Source organism: Equus quagga, chromosome 2 (assembly GCF_021613505.1).
Source record: "Equus quagga isolate Etosha38 chromosome 2, UCLA_HA_Equagga_1.0, whole genome shotgun sequence".
NCBI classification, from domain to species: domain Eukaryota; kingdom Metazoa; phylum Chordata; class Mammalia; order Perissodactyla; family Equidae; genus Equus; species Equus quagga.
Window position 1 is genome coordinate 32,375,804 of NC_060268.1, and position 15,162 is coordinate 32,390,965.

Below are 15,162 nucleotides of genomic sequence, written 5' to 3' on the forward strand. Positions count from 1 at the left end.
CGCCTGTTTTAATTGTGCTGAATCCTCTGAAATGTCATTTGCCCCTAACCTCATACCAGGGTGCTTTGGCTTTCCCTAGGAATTTTCTACATCACTACCATTAATAGATATGACTGTCAGGTCAAATAAAGGAAGAGAACATAGATTATTTGCTGTTTCCATCCGTGAGCAGCAAGTCACTGTGATGGTTCATACTGCTATGTTACAGGAAAAATTGTGAAAATTTGGCAAGAAAGTTCACTTCTGTATGTGTAAACAAAATTTAAGCCCCCAGTAAAAACTTTATTCCTGAAATACCTGTCAGCCCAGTACAATTCAGTCTAATCCTCTTTGCTCTTCTGATGCCATTATTGACAATGTGCTTATTTATAATTTCTCAGCACTGCTAGACTCAAAGGTTTCTATTCTATTATTTGTTTGGTGGAATCATTCCAGGGAATGTTTATCATGAACTTGAGTATATTGATAAGTCTTCTTGGCTGAAAAATATGTGATGAATTCCATTCTGTTCTTAGTATAGATTTAGCTCAACTTTATGGATCAATTGCTTTCTTGAAAGATTTGCCAATGAAGTTAATTTTCTTTTAGTAAATTGATTTTTCTACTGACATGCATTTTAAGTTGGAGCTGTGTTTTCTGGGAGGAGAATAGCCCCAAGACATTGCAAAATCTCATTTGAGATTATAGCAGTCCTCTCAGGAAAACAGGCAATTTGTAGATAGTGATAAAATACTACAAACACGTCACTAAATTGAAGATGATTAGGGTTAATTTTATGTTTGACCAAATAGATTCAAAGTATAAAGAAAAAGAAACCATGATAACTTAACTCAACAAAACATTCTGGAAAGACCCTGACTTCTCTAATCTGTGTGAAAACATGAAAGTCATGTTGGTGGCTTAGGTTTTTTTGTTTTATGTTTTGTTTTGGGGCATATTATAGTTTGAAGGGAGATTGAGAAGCAGTTGAAATATTTCAAAATGAATAAAATAGAATATGAGAACATATTTATTGAACCATTATTTAAACTTGAAAGTGAACCCTTTGGAGAAACGGAGTCTGTCCCATTCTTCCATTTCGCCTTCCACGGTGTCTAGTTCAATGCTGAATGAAGAGTAATAATTCTAATAGCAAGGATTTATGTAGTGTTTATGGCATTTAGTTTCCCACTTTTTTCTATCATAAATTATACTTTGCTGGACATCTTATATCTTTGTAATCACTCTTGAGTAACAAAACAATTACTCTTCTAGGATAGATTTACATGAGTTGACTTTTATTGGTTAAAGGATAAGAATATGTTTCACATTTTAGAATACGAGTCAGCAAACTTTTTCTATAAAGAGCCAAATAGTGAATGTTTTTGCCTTTGCAGGCCATAAGTTCTCTGTCACTACTGCTGCTTCTCTTTCTCCTCCTCCTCCACTCTGTCTCTGCCCCTTTTTGTCCCTCAACACTTCTCCCTGCCTCTCCTCCTCTCCCTGCCTCTCTCCCTGCCTTTCTGCCTCCTCCATCCCCTCCTTTAAAAATGGATGGAAAAACACAAAAACCATTCTTAGCTCAGAAACGGGCTGCCTGCGTGCTTGCTGTATTTGGCCTTTGGGCCATAGTTGTCAACCCCTGTTTCATGTATATATTGCCAAATAGCTTTTCAAGGATGTATTTCAATTTATTGATTTACCATGAATCTTTGAGAATATTTGTTTCACAGTAGACTTTTTGTATCAGTGTTAAATTGATATGAGGACATTCATTTTATACTGTTCTTCAAAACGTGCAGCTTTACATTTACTACTGTTTTTTGGACTACAGAAGTTTAATACACTAGGTCCAGTTCAAAATATTCTACTAAAGACATTCTTTTTGTTAGACACTGAAATCAAATAAATGTATCTTTAATGTATGAGAACCTAAATGGCCAGGGGGCATCTCAGCTTTCTGTCTAATGAAACTATGACTATGTTCCCTAGAGGAAGCATTCCTTCTTTGGGCACTAAGCTCTCCAAACCCACCAAATCCGAGGTTGCAAGGATAGGAAGCAAAAATTATGCAGGTGAGGGACCAGCCTGGTGGTGCAGTGGTTAAGTTCGCATGTCCTGCTTCAGCGGCCTGGTGTTCACTGGTTTGGATCCCAGGTGCAGACCTATGCACCGCTTGTCAAGCCATGCTGTGGCAGGCATCCAACATATAAAGTAGAGGAAGATGGGCACGAATGTTAGCTCAGGACCAGTCTTCCTGAGCAAAAAGGAAGATTGGCAGCAGATGTTAGCTCAGGGCTAATCTTTCTCAAAAAAAAGAAAAAAAAATTATGCAAGTGATTTGTTAGGTTTCATAGTGAGAAGACCCACTCTCACCTCTACTTTTGGTTCCCAGACCGAGTGTGTTCTGGGAGAAATGGCATTGTATTTTTCCTACTAGTTGAAAGCATATACTACATCCTTGGGGTAATTGCAGAGATTTGTGCCACCTTCAAAGATTTGAAAGATGCAGGCATGCTGATTCATACCATACTCCCATTTAAATTCTTTTTTGGCTAGTGAGAAAACAGATGGCTTTTAGAGAATGACTGGATTATTGTAAACTTAATTACATGGAGATACAAATTACAAGCACTATTTCAGATATGGTGTACTTACTGAGTGTATCAACACAGCCCCTGGGAGCGATATGCGTTTATTGATTCAGAAAATGCTTTATTTTCATAGCAATCAATTCATCTTCATCAGGAAGGGACAGCAGTACACTGTCATTGCCTTACTTTAGGACTATGACAGTTTTTCTTTTCTCTGTCATAATCTGAAAGGATTTTGATCCTTTTGATATCTCATAAAAGATTATACTGGCCCATTACATTGCTGCTATTATTCTAACTGGGTATGCCCAGCATAACGTGGCAAGCACTCTAATGCCTTAGTAATACGCAAGCATGCTATAGGGCAGGAAATAAACACCACTCCTGATACCAATTACTCTATCAGTCAGAGTCCTGGCAGAAAAGAGATGGTAGATTCAAAAGGGTTTAAAGCAAAAATAACTTAATGAAGAGATTATGTCCAGACCAATTAAGAAAATCAGGATGGTTTTATGAGTTTCCCAGAAACTAGCAACAGCAAAAAGCCATTACCAGTCCTAGACCTGAAGGGAAAAAACTGAGGGGACAATATTACAGGAACCTGGCAAGAATGTGGAAGAGGCCCTGTAGCCAAGAGCTATGGCTGCTGAAGAAAGTAGCCACCTCCAAAATCTTGATCCAGCAGGTGTGGAGGGACACAACCTCTTTCTTCTTTTGTTCTTCACTTTCTTGCACTTTATCTTTATGTTAGACATTCTCCTCAACTGTCTTGTAATCGTTGGTTGTCTATACATGATTAAGATCTTGGAAACTCTGAGTGCCTGTGAAACGATATTAGATTTGAGCTTCACTGTAGGGTGATCTAGGATGGCTATTTATTGAGGAACCTCCAATGTCAGTATCGCCAGGTTTTTTCTCTTGATTAACCATGTTTCTTCCAGAATAATTTTCCAGTGCCTGCCTAACCCTAAAGATTAAAAGTCTTCTGGGAGCCTAGTGGGGCAGAAAAGCTAAAACTTCGGCATTCAGCATTCAAGAAGTAGATGGCTACTGAATCCTGTTTTCTATGAGTTAACCATACATCAACTGTACCTAATATCCCTCAGTCCAGAGAATAGATGTTGAGATGTTGACTAGACTGGCAGAGGGCCACTCAGTGTTAAGTAAGGCTATAAATTTCCCTCTGATCACTGCTTTAGCTGCATCCCAAATATTTTCTAATTTCCATTGCAATTCTTCTTAGACTTATGAGTTATTTTGAGTGTATTGTCTAATTTCCAAATATTTGGGATTTTGCATGTAGCTTGCTGTTATTTGTATCTAATTTAATTCCATTGTGATCAGTGAACATATTTTTTATGATTTCGATCTTTTCAGATTTACTCAGACTTGTTTTATGGCCCAGTATGTGGTCTATTTTGAAAAATTCTATATGCGCTTGAAAGAATATGTATTCTGTAGTTACTGGATGGGATATCTTATAAATAGCAATTAGTTAAACATAGTGGTAATGTTGTTTAGTTATTCTATATTCCTTTTGATTTTTCTGTCAATCTGTTCTATTAATTACTAAGAGAGGAGTGTGGAAATCTCCAAAGATAATTGTGAATTTATATATTCAGTTCAGTTCTGATAGTTTTGCTTCATGTATTTTGACGTTCTGTTACTAGGTACCAACAAATTTAGGACTGTTAAGTCTTTTGATGAATTGACTCTTTTGTCATTATGGAATTTCTCTCTTTATCCCTGGTAATGTATCTCATTTTTAAGTTTATTTTTGTCTCATATTAATATATCCAGTCAAACTTTCTGTGGTTATTGTTTGCATGATATAACTTTTTCCATCCTTCTACCTTGTCAGCCTTGAAGGGTCAGTGTTTCCTCTTTTTGATAATGGGAATGAAATAGCTGAATGCTCTGTCGGTCTTGCTTTGTTTGCAAGAACACTTAAAGCCATATTTTGTTCTTAATCTCTTAAATGTATAATGTTGGCATATATACCTTCTTTTTGTCTTTGTGTCAATCTTATGTATATTTATTTCTTGTGAATCTCTTAAGATCATTCTTTTTTGGAAAGAGGTTTTTAAAAAATCATTCATTATGTATTTTATAATCCAAGTCATGGTATTTTGTAGTTTTTTTTCTCTACCAGACCTCCTTAGCTATTAAGATAATTAGCAATTATCTTATATCTCTTCAAGAGTCGGGTTCCCCATTAGTTCATCTATCCTTATAATAACTGGAATAATGTGACATAAAAAGAAAAAATGTTATTCAAGTTTATTTATAATGAATACCAGAAGAAATGTTTTCTATATTCTTGTTCTTTACTTCAATAATATTTTTTGTTGATAAGCAAGTATATCCTTTATGACCAAACATACAAAAATTTCTTTTGATAACTGAGGCATGAAGTACCAACATCTAATTTCTTCAGAATTTACTATCTGAGAATGGACAAAGGTTCTTAATGTCTCAGTAAATCCTACCACTTTCCAAACTGGATCCTTTCTTGATCTTTTCTGCACCAAACCTTACTTAAACACATCTACTCTTACCTTCTATCCGTTCTAAAGCACAGTGACTCAGCATCATTTGTGCTGCTTTAAATACCTACTCCTGTTTTTCAGGTGTTAAAATATTCAGTATAACGATAGCCACAGATGAGTCTCCTGACTTGAATAGTATTTGCCTCTCATCTAGCACCTGCATTCTTCCCAGGAAAAGCTCATGGAAAGAGGTTAATGTAATAATCATAAAAACATGTATTTATGTACCTCTTTAAAATGCTCTTTCATTTAAAGCTATGCCTATAAAATAGTTTCATTCATGGCTCTGGGCTCATGTGTTTGGCCTTTAGGGAAGATGTGTCATAGGTTGTCTATGAAGTGCCCTGAGGAGCTGCTCTTTTCAGGGACGATTTGCCACTTACTTGGAGCTATTGCATTTGATGACGTGCATTCTATTTTTAGGATGTGAACAGATTTGGGATCTGCTGCACTGGAGTGCCACTGTGAGTTCTTATGAGCTTAATTTTTCTTCTCTTTATCTTCTTTGACAAAAAATAGTCCTTCACATGAGTATGTGATGTTTAACAGACCCTCATTGTATACAGGTTTCTTTTCTTTGCTTAAAAGAGGGACTTGTTTGCATCTCTCCCAGCCCAGGTAGAGTTTCCTAGAAGAAAACAATTTTTAGCACAGCTCAATATCAGGCATATTCTTATTATTTTTATTTTCATAATGAGGAAATAAAGATTCAGGGAGGTTTAGTAATTCCACTAAGGCCAAACAGTTAGTAAAGGTCATGGTCAGGACCTTATCTCACCTGTCAGACCATTCACATCTGCTTCTTTCTCACATCTCAATATTCCTATCTGTGGATTGGCTATAATGTCATTCTCTAAATAGCATCAAAGATTTCCCTGGAACTGCATTTAGTTCTGCCTTTGCCACTAGCTGGGTTTGTTGGAAATATCACAATCTTCCTGCATTTCAGTTCCCTCATCTATAAAATGAGCAGGTAGGTGGGGTGGGGAGATATACAAGATCCCTTCCACCACTAAATTCGATTTTATTTTATTTGAATGTAAACATTATTTTAGAAATTCAAATAACATTGCGTTTGTTTGATGGATACTGATGCTTTCCTCATAGATCCTGAAATTGACATAGCCTATTCCCTAGTCCTTCCTACTTCCTGATCTACCCACAGCCATCCTCTGCCTTGTACACCTGCCGCCTGTCTGTCCTTGCTCGTAATTTCTCTCTCCACACACTTCTTTTAAGGAGAATTAGAGGCTGAGACGGATAGATAAGAGGCTTTCTCAGAATTATACTTGCCTAGCTGGTTTAGTGACATTGTGTCATTTAACATCACAAGGAGTAAAAATGGGGGCAGTAGGATTGGCGGACATTGATCTTTAATTGACAGATACCAGCCATTAGACTATACTTTTGCCAAAGCTGTCTTCCTAGATAAAGACATGAGTAATTACACACAGGCACACACCCTCTTTATAAGCACTTAACAGTGTCACTTTCCATTAGCTACACATCTAGATTACTGTCTCTCTTCCTTGTAAGTACGTTTGAATAACATAACGAAAGACAACCTGTCTACTTTTACATATCAGTTCTGATATTCACGGTTGAGAGAACTTCACCTCTTTGGATTTATTTTAAGTCAAGTATGATGGATGGCCTTGGGAACTATAGCATAGGAGGAAAAACTCATGAGAATTTCAGGCTGAGGGGTTTTTTGCCTTCTTTTCCTTTTGGAGGCATAACCACTTCATCACTGCTGTCAAGTGAGGGGTTGGTATGATGGGAAAATTAGAGGAGAAAGGCTGAAAGGCATTGTAATTTTGTTCTTTAGGGACGTTTGTCCAGATTTGGTTATATAGTATGTTTGCAAACTTCTCTTTGGAAGTAGACTTATATATATTCTTTAGATAATTAAAGGCAATGCTGGTAAATAAGGTTAATTTGTTTTAATGAAATGTAGTTTGTGTGTGGATCTTGGTATGAATGAGGAAATGGGTATGCCATGAGTTTTTGCCTGACTTTTCAAAACCTGATAACATTGAATAATTGTTTTTACTACAAATTACAAAATAAAACTATTGTAGTCTTTAAACCCTCTCAGCTGAAATAATTTAAAGTTTTTAATAGATATAGTGCTTCTGGTGGGGGCAGATGATAGAGAGTATATTAGGCTGCTATTTCAACAAATAAACCCCAAATCTCAATGGCTCACAGCAAATATTGTTCTTATCATTAGCCTAGGAGCTTGCCAAGGTTCACTTGATCTGGGTTCAGCTGAGCTTGGCTCCAGGTGGCAGGACTGTGTTGGGGTCTGCTCTGTGTGACTAATTCCAGGCTCCCTTGGGCGCACTTGTCAAATGGTGATGGCGGAAACACAAAGCAGGGTGTAAAAACACAGCAATGCCTCTTAAGGCATTGGCTCAGAATCGGCAGACTGTCACATTGCCCACATTCAATTAGCCAAAGCAAGTCAAAAGGCCAGGTTCAACATCCATGGGCCAGTGGGAGGGGCTCCAAAGACAACTGGAAAAGGCCTGGGGTACATAATCATAATGCAGGGAGAGAGTAAAGAAGTGGAAACCCTAACCCAATGTACCACAGGTAGAGAGACTTATTCCATTTTGGAAAGATGAGCTTTGACACTGCCTCCGGTTTTAAATGGCATATTACCTTTCCTTTCTGTCTGCTTCCATTGTACTGATAATTGACAGCAAAACCCCAGTCTGATGTTGTAGGTTAGCATCAGAAAGTACAGCTCATCATTTGGATGGTTGGGAAAAGCACAGACTTTCAAAGTGGTCCCAAGGTAAGCCGCCCTTCCTGTATTGTGACCGTGCTGTACGTTGTATTAACAGTGGTCAGCTGTAGAATTAACCCGTGTGTGTATGTGTGATCCATTGAGCTGTTGCAATGTCTTTGAGAAGCAAAATAACCAATAAGTATTGAGTGAAAAACAGATTTATGCACTTGAAAGGGAAAGACTTGTGATTAAGCTGAGAAGACTGCTTTAAGCTTTTTACAAAATGTTTGGTGAAAATCTAACACCTCAAAATCTGTTTGCCTCAGAAAATTAAATGACATTTGACTATTTCGACAGAATATACTTACCTAATTTCAGGTAATTTTTTTCTCTCTGTATTAAATTTATTCAGTCGAAGAGCATAGTGTGCCCACAACCTATCTTAATAAATATAGCCATGTGCTTTATTTTTGACTGTTCAAAAAACTTGTGTTAGCATTATTAAAACTCTCCATTCAAAGACTTACTTTGTAAGTTTCTGTCCTTTCTAATGGTGACTTTGTCCCATGTCCTCACCTGGTTTGTCAGACTTTTGAGAATAACGGTTTTGTGACTTATTTCTGCCGTTGGTTCTTTCCTGTCATAATGATCCTCATCAAAATTATTATGCGTTACGGTTTTCTCTTGCATGTTTCCTTCATAGGGATATTGTCTGGTTAAACATTAGGTATTAGAAATTGGCTCCTTAAAATTAAAACTATTTCCAAAATGAAGTTCCTTTTCATTGTTTCTGCCTAAACTTTACATTGTCTTTCCTCTACCTCAAGAGTGAACTGGATTGCACCACACACCTTGTCAATGCGGTGTCGGATAGTCACACAGGCTGTGTGTGTTCGCCCATGTGTCCGTATTCCCTGTAAGGACGCCAGATCCTTCTTATTGTGGGAATTGACCACTCTCTTATACTTGAGTGATAAACTTCTACTCACCAGACAATATGCCTTTGATGATATGATATGGATGTCTTACCTTAGATGTTGTGCATATGTTTTCTGTGATGTATATATTATGTTTTATGTTCTTTTATCAACCTGTGTAAACTTTACTCAAAGCCAGCAGCTATTCCAAAATAAAAATGAAAAGTGGAGGGATTTAAAATAAGGGATGTGATTAGTAATTAATAGATTTCTGAAGATAAGGTAGCACGGTGAGAGTACACCATAAATTTAAAAAGGTTAATGTCTTCTTTTCTTGCCAAAAATGAACAGAATATTCTAGGAGGGGGATGAGCCATATAAATAAAATTTAAAGGGGTCTGAGCTTTATTCTCTTCATCTAGTAAAGCCTGGCCAGCACTACCTTCCACTCGGGGTCACCGTGAGGATAGAGTGGAGGTGCTTAGCAGAGTGCCTTTTCTCCGAGGTTCTTTGAGGCGTTAGTTCTTTTCTCTATCTCCTGAGCACTCTGCAGCACGTGGGGCCCTAAACAAAAGCCCAGGAGACGGTCTATCTGGAGAGAGTAGGAAGCAAGGGGCATATGGAAAAGGTGACTGAAAGGCCCTCATTCTAAGACCTCTGCCTCAGGTGAAGGAAGAGCCTGTTTATAACCTGCACACACTACATCTGCAGAGTAGACACCTGGACCCTCATTTTCTCAGCGGGCATAGAAATGTGTTTTGTGGACAGCCTATCAGAGGGTACCTGTAGAGACACTGTCATTTGCATCACCTTTCATTTCATAGTATGATTGGAAACCAACTAATGGAACAAGCAAACAAAAAGCAAAACCTTGCCTGTTTTCAAATTTTCTTTCTTCTAAAATGCTACTCTAATATAAAGGATAGCCATGTTATCCCACAATCCCTATGTTAGCTGACTTATTCTCAGCTCAAGTTACCTGTAAGTCAGGTTTGCAGCATGGCGGAAGTTGTTGGCTGGCTTTGGGTCACTGCCAAAGAGATACTATTACAAGGATTATGGGTAATAAACACTCTATCGTATATCCAACAGTGATCTCTATTGCAAAAGTCCACTGAGCCTAAACCCTTAACTTCTGCCTAGTTGCTTAATATTTTGCCAAGTTTGCTTACCAGCAATTAAAAGAGGACTGGGAACTTGAGAGCTCTATGGGACTTTAGAGGTGATCTAATCTAGCATTTTCCAAACTTTGTTCCAGTGGAACACTAGTGGCTTGCAACATGGTTAACAGAGTGTCCCTTTAAAGGGATTCTGTGGTCAAATAAATGTTTAGAAAACACTGTTATGCAGAGCTAAGTTTTCTTTACTAAAGGACATCTCAAGATCTTTAGTATGCTAAAGGAATTGTGGCTCCAATGGATGCAGCATGCAGCTTTTCTCACACCTATTTGACCACGAGGTCCTTTTGTTGTAGAACGCGTGTTGCCATCTCAAGAATGCCAGGCAGAGGCCAATAGTCTAGTCGGTAAGAGCATGGCCTCTACGATGTAACTGTCTGGTTTCAATTCCTGGCTTTACTACTTAGTGGCTTGATAATCTTGAGCAAATTGCTTCACCTCAATTCACTCCTGCAGCATCATTCATTCAACATGCATGATGATCCTGTCCCGAGAAATGAAGTTGAACATGGCACAGTTCCTGCCTCAGAGGAGCACACACACTAGACTAGGCTCAGGTGACACCTTTTAGGAGTAAAGCCAACAACCCAAGCCTCCTGACATCTGTCCTCCAGCTCATCCTCTGATTCTATTCTGAATGAGAATGAATAGGCTGGATTGGTAATAACAAGAAGGAGCATAGAGTACAGCTAATAGACTTATCTTTTGAAATTGGGTATGAGGGCATATGTTTTAATTCTTTGTTAGTGTGATCCAGATAGGGTAATCAAGAGAAGCACTTTTAGAGGAAAGCAAACTCTAAAAATATAACTTAGAAAGGGAAGTAAAAGATAGTATGAAGGGGCCCATGTAGGAGTCCCCAGATATGGCTGGCTTGATGTTTTTTCTAGCCTCTGTGACATTGATGGTCTTCTCTGTGTTTGTCTAGGCATCTCCTCCGAGGGCTTTCCTCGGGACTGTTTCAATGAGCAGACAGCAACTAAAGACCTTCCCAACAGGGATGGAGGTACATGGGTCCTGGGGTATAGAGCAGGACCAGCCTGTCCATTTCTGCTCCACGAGGAGAGAGAGAAGGCAAACAGAAGCGAATTGTACTTGGATCTCCATGTAAGTAGAAATCTGCCTGTTTGAGATGTGATTCTTTGAGTCAACAGAGGCTCTTTTAATATGCATTTAGTGTAAATTGTGTTTCTAAAGCTGCTGAAGCTGCATTTTGAGTGAGGGACATTGTCTAAAAATCAATCAGTTGCAGAAAAGAGATACATCTCGGTGACCTGAAACTGTGAGCACTAGAAAGTGACTGTATTTATGGTTTATCAGAGGACTCTGCTTACATCAGCTTTGCTGCCTAAATCTCATTGTGGGTGTTGACGAAAATAATCCATAACCAATCTATAAATGAAAATTTGAGTGAGTTTATTCTGAGCTAAAATGTGAGGACCATGGCCCAGGGCCTTTCTTCCTGAAGGAAGAAAGGGCACCGAAGAAGTGGGGTGGGGAGAGTGGTTATATACCCTCAAAGAGGATGTTTCACATATGATTGAAATGTCCCTTTTACAATAGTCGTGAGACTGCTCTGTTGGCACAGCGATTGATGGACACAGCAGGTAGGTCTGCTGTCTTGCTGGACACAGCAGGGTGGCAGGTCTGTTGTTTCGAGCTGGGTGGTCACAGGTGAGCCCAGCAATCAGTTCCTAGTCTAAGGAAAGATGCTTATCCTTAAGGAAATGCCAGTGTGGGAGGAAGTTGCACATTTACCTTAAGGGCATTTGTTCTTGCCATAGCAATTGTTTAAAGCAGATATACAATGCGTGCTCAATGGACGCGTCAGGCCCTTTTGGAAAAACAAAGGCCGAATTAGCTTTACCCCAAATGGCTTCCTTATGTACTCCAATATATCCTATTGCCTGCCATTTCTGTTTGTCACGGGAGTACCCATTTACTGCAACTCACCTCTGAATATCATTTTTCTAAAAATTTGAGAACATATGTTAGCAGACTGGTATGCTCTAGATTCTCCAGTGAATCCAAATAGCCTGTCTTCCTCACACATTCCTAAACCTTTCTTTCTCTCCTGCTGCTCAAATAACAGGTGAGCAGGTTGGCAGGAAATCTGCTGAATACGGGGTGACCCATTTGAGAAACACAGTCTTCTCCTTTCTCATTCATTCGTGTATTCATCGACACAGAAGCATTGACTACCCCATACAAAGCAGTGGGCTGGGTCTTAGCTGCTTCCACATTGTAGATGGCCTGATAGGATTGACCAGACTATCCGGATTCCCACTATCCCTCTAAACCTCGCAGTTTCCTCTCAGAGATGGGGGTGAGCATTAGGAATCCGAGAAGTACTTTTTTTTCCCCACCATTAGCTTTAATGCCTATTGACGATCTTGTGTCCCTCATTTCTTTTAATCCCTTCCCATTCATTACTTTCAGGCCTGGAAATATGTGTTTGAGGAGCGTGGGTTAGGTCTGTGATGTTCACAGGGGTGGCGATTTTCTCAAGCAACCAAGAGCAGAAGCACTTTTCATAACCGTAAAAACCGCAGTCGTAGAATGTCATTTTAGAAAAGCATTTGACATCCCAGTTACGGTAAAAGGAGGTTTGGAATGAAGCTGAAAGATGAAAAGTGTACAACGCTTCATGAGATGACATGGAAATTTGTAAAGTTTTTGTTTTTGGCCCTCTGCCTAAAAGTAAAGTTGTACATCTTGAGATGTGCTTGGAGTAGGAAGTGGAACAGTGACATCTGTTGGTCAGATGACTATGTGGAGCCTGCTGCCACAGCAGGCCTGGAGCATGGAAGTGTGGAAATGGATTTTGAAAGACTCCTTTCTTTTTCTTCTGTGTTTTTAAAAGATTCTGTTTTGATTTTTTTAAACATTGGCTAAACTATGTATTTCTGGTTTTCCTTCTCCCCTGTGAATGAAATTATTTCTTAATTTTACTTATTTCACTTATAAAAATCATATACAATCTTTTTAGAAAATTTGAAATATTTAGTTAAATTGAAAGAAAAGAAATAATCTGTAATCTGAACAGCCAACAACAACTTAAAATTTGATACATTTTCTTTGTATTTTTCACTGTGTATGATTTATTTTAAATGAAGGATTTTTTTCTTTAACAGGTAAACATAGATTTTATATCCTTCTTTCTTTACCAATTACTCTTACATTGCTTATCCATGTTGTTACCATTTTTTTCTAGATCTATTTTAAGTGAATGCATAATATTCCACTATAGCATATCCCAAAATTTATTTAATCATTTTCCTATTATCGGATGTTGAAGTTGTTTCCAATGTTGCAATAGTATCTTACAATTTGGAAATAAATAGCATTACCATAAATATAATTGTTCCTATACGTCCCCCCATCCCAATATTTGAGACTATTTCCCTAAAATAAATTTCAGATTATTATCTATACGTATTTTTAGGCTTTTGATACATATCACTGCATAAAAAAGGTCTATTTCGGTGCCGGCCCCCTGGCCGAGTGATTAAGTTTGTGTGCTCCCCTTTGGCAGCCCAGGGTTTCATCAGTTTGGTTCTTGGGCACGAACATGGCACTGCTCATCGGGCCGTGTTGAGGCGGCATCCCACATGCCACAACTAGAGGGACCCACAACTAAAAAAATATACAACTATGTACTAGAGGGATTTGGGGGAAAAAAGCAAAAAGGAAAAAAGAAAAAAAGATTGGCAACAGTTGTTAGCTCAGGTGCCAATCTTAAAAAAAAAAAGGTCTATCACCTGAACCAGTCTTTAATGGTACATATATATATATATATATATATAACAAATATAATATTCATATATTGTATACAATGTATAGAATATATAAACAATATATATTTATATAAAGCATTTATATAAATACATAATAAAATATATAAATATTTATGTCTTAGTTTCCCATTAATTACAATTTTTAAAAACCAGGATATTTTCTGTAGATTATTTTCTACATTAGTGGTTTTTTTAGACCTTGGGTCCTAAGGCACCTCACCTCCAAGCCCTTCCCCTCTTTAGACAGTACAGTTTGGCTCTGATGTTTTAAATATTGATATCCTAAGTAAGAGTTCCACTTGAGAGGGTCCTGCTGATTGAGTAAGTTTGCATCCTGTGAGTGCTCACCACACCAGCTCACAAGGACGTCTTTCCTCTGGTGGGCTTTGAGCAGTAAAGGCAAGGAGGTGTATATTACTGTGTGATACTTGCATCAGCCTTAAATGTTGGACAGCACTGCTCTGTTTTAGGTTTTGGACCTGATTTGCAGTGTCACCATCAGGAAGTTACTTTCCTCAGCCTTTTCCAATGGATATGCTGCTTCTCATTAGTATGCGTGGGTGATAGCTCAAACATTTAATAATTGGTGGGAGTTTGGCATCCACAAATCAGAATGGCTATGAGTGTTAGGGCTGGTGCTGATATTAAGGCCCCTTATTTAGCTGTGCATTCATCTTTTTTGGGGGGGAGGTGGGGTAAAAGGCCAGAGAGGAAATATTTTAGGCTTTGGGGATCATATAGTCTGTGTTGCAACCACTGAACTCTGCTGAGAGAAGCAGCTATAGAGAATACATCCATGAATGAGTGTGCCTGTGTTCCAGTGAAAGTTTATAGACATTGAAGTTTGAATTTCATATAATCTTCACATGTCAAGGAGTATTGTTCATCTTTTGATTTTTTCCCCCCACCACTTAAAAATGTAAAAATCATTCTTCGCTTACGGACCATTCAAAAACAAGCAGTGGGCTAGATTTGTAGTTGTCTGACCTCTGCTCTAGACCCAGAGTGGAAGATCTCACTCACTTCCACTCCTGGCTCAACCACTAACTAGCAATGGCACCCTGGGCACTCGCTTAACTCCCGTGGGCTTCAGTTTCTTTATCAAGTATGTATTGACAGGATGAGGAGGAACAGGAACAGATGAGACAAAGTTCCTTTTAGCTATAATATTAGATTTCCTGATTCTATTATAGGAGTGTAAATCAACCCAAGCAATGTTAGATATGTGGAATGGAAATTAGTTTACTGAAAGGAAACAAATCAACCTTAACATTCTCCAAGTGAATCTTTGTCCTGATATGAGGAACAATGTCACATCTCGGATAGCAGGACCAAAATTTGTGGTCTCCTAACTCAATTTGAAGACTCATACCACTTCTTTCTGTTTCTTCTGTGCAATTCTTCTTTCCCC

General features: G+C 38.3%; 1 protein-coding gene across 2 annotated transcripts in view; it reads left to right on the forward strand.

Annotated features, from left to right (window-relative positions):
- Positions 1-15,162, forward strand: part of FMN1 (formin 1) — a 353,942-nt gene that overhangs the window by 55,537 nt on the left and 283,243 nt on the right. For both annotated transcript variants that reach the window (XM_046652860.1, XM_046652862.1), the window contains exon 2: positions 10,883-11,061. In XM_046652860.1, the coding sequence (XP_046508816.1) occupies positions 10,883-11,061 (179 nt within the window). The remainder of the gene's footprint in view (positions 1-10,882; positions 11,062-15,162) is intronic.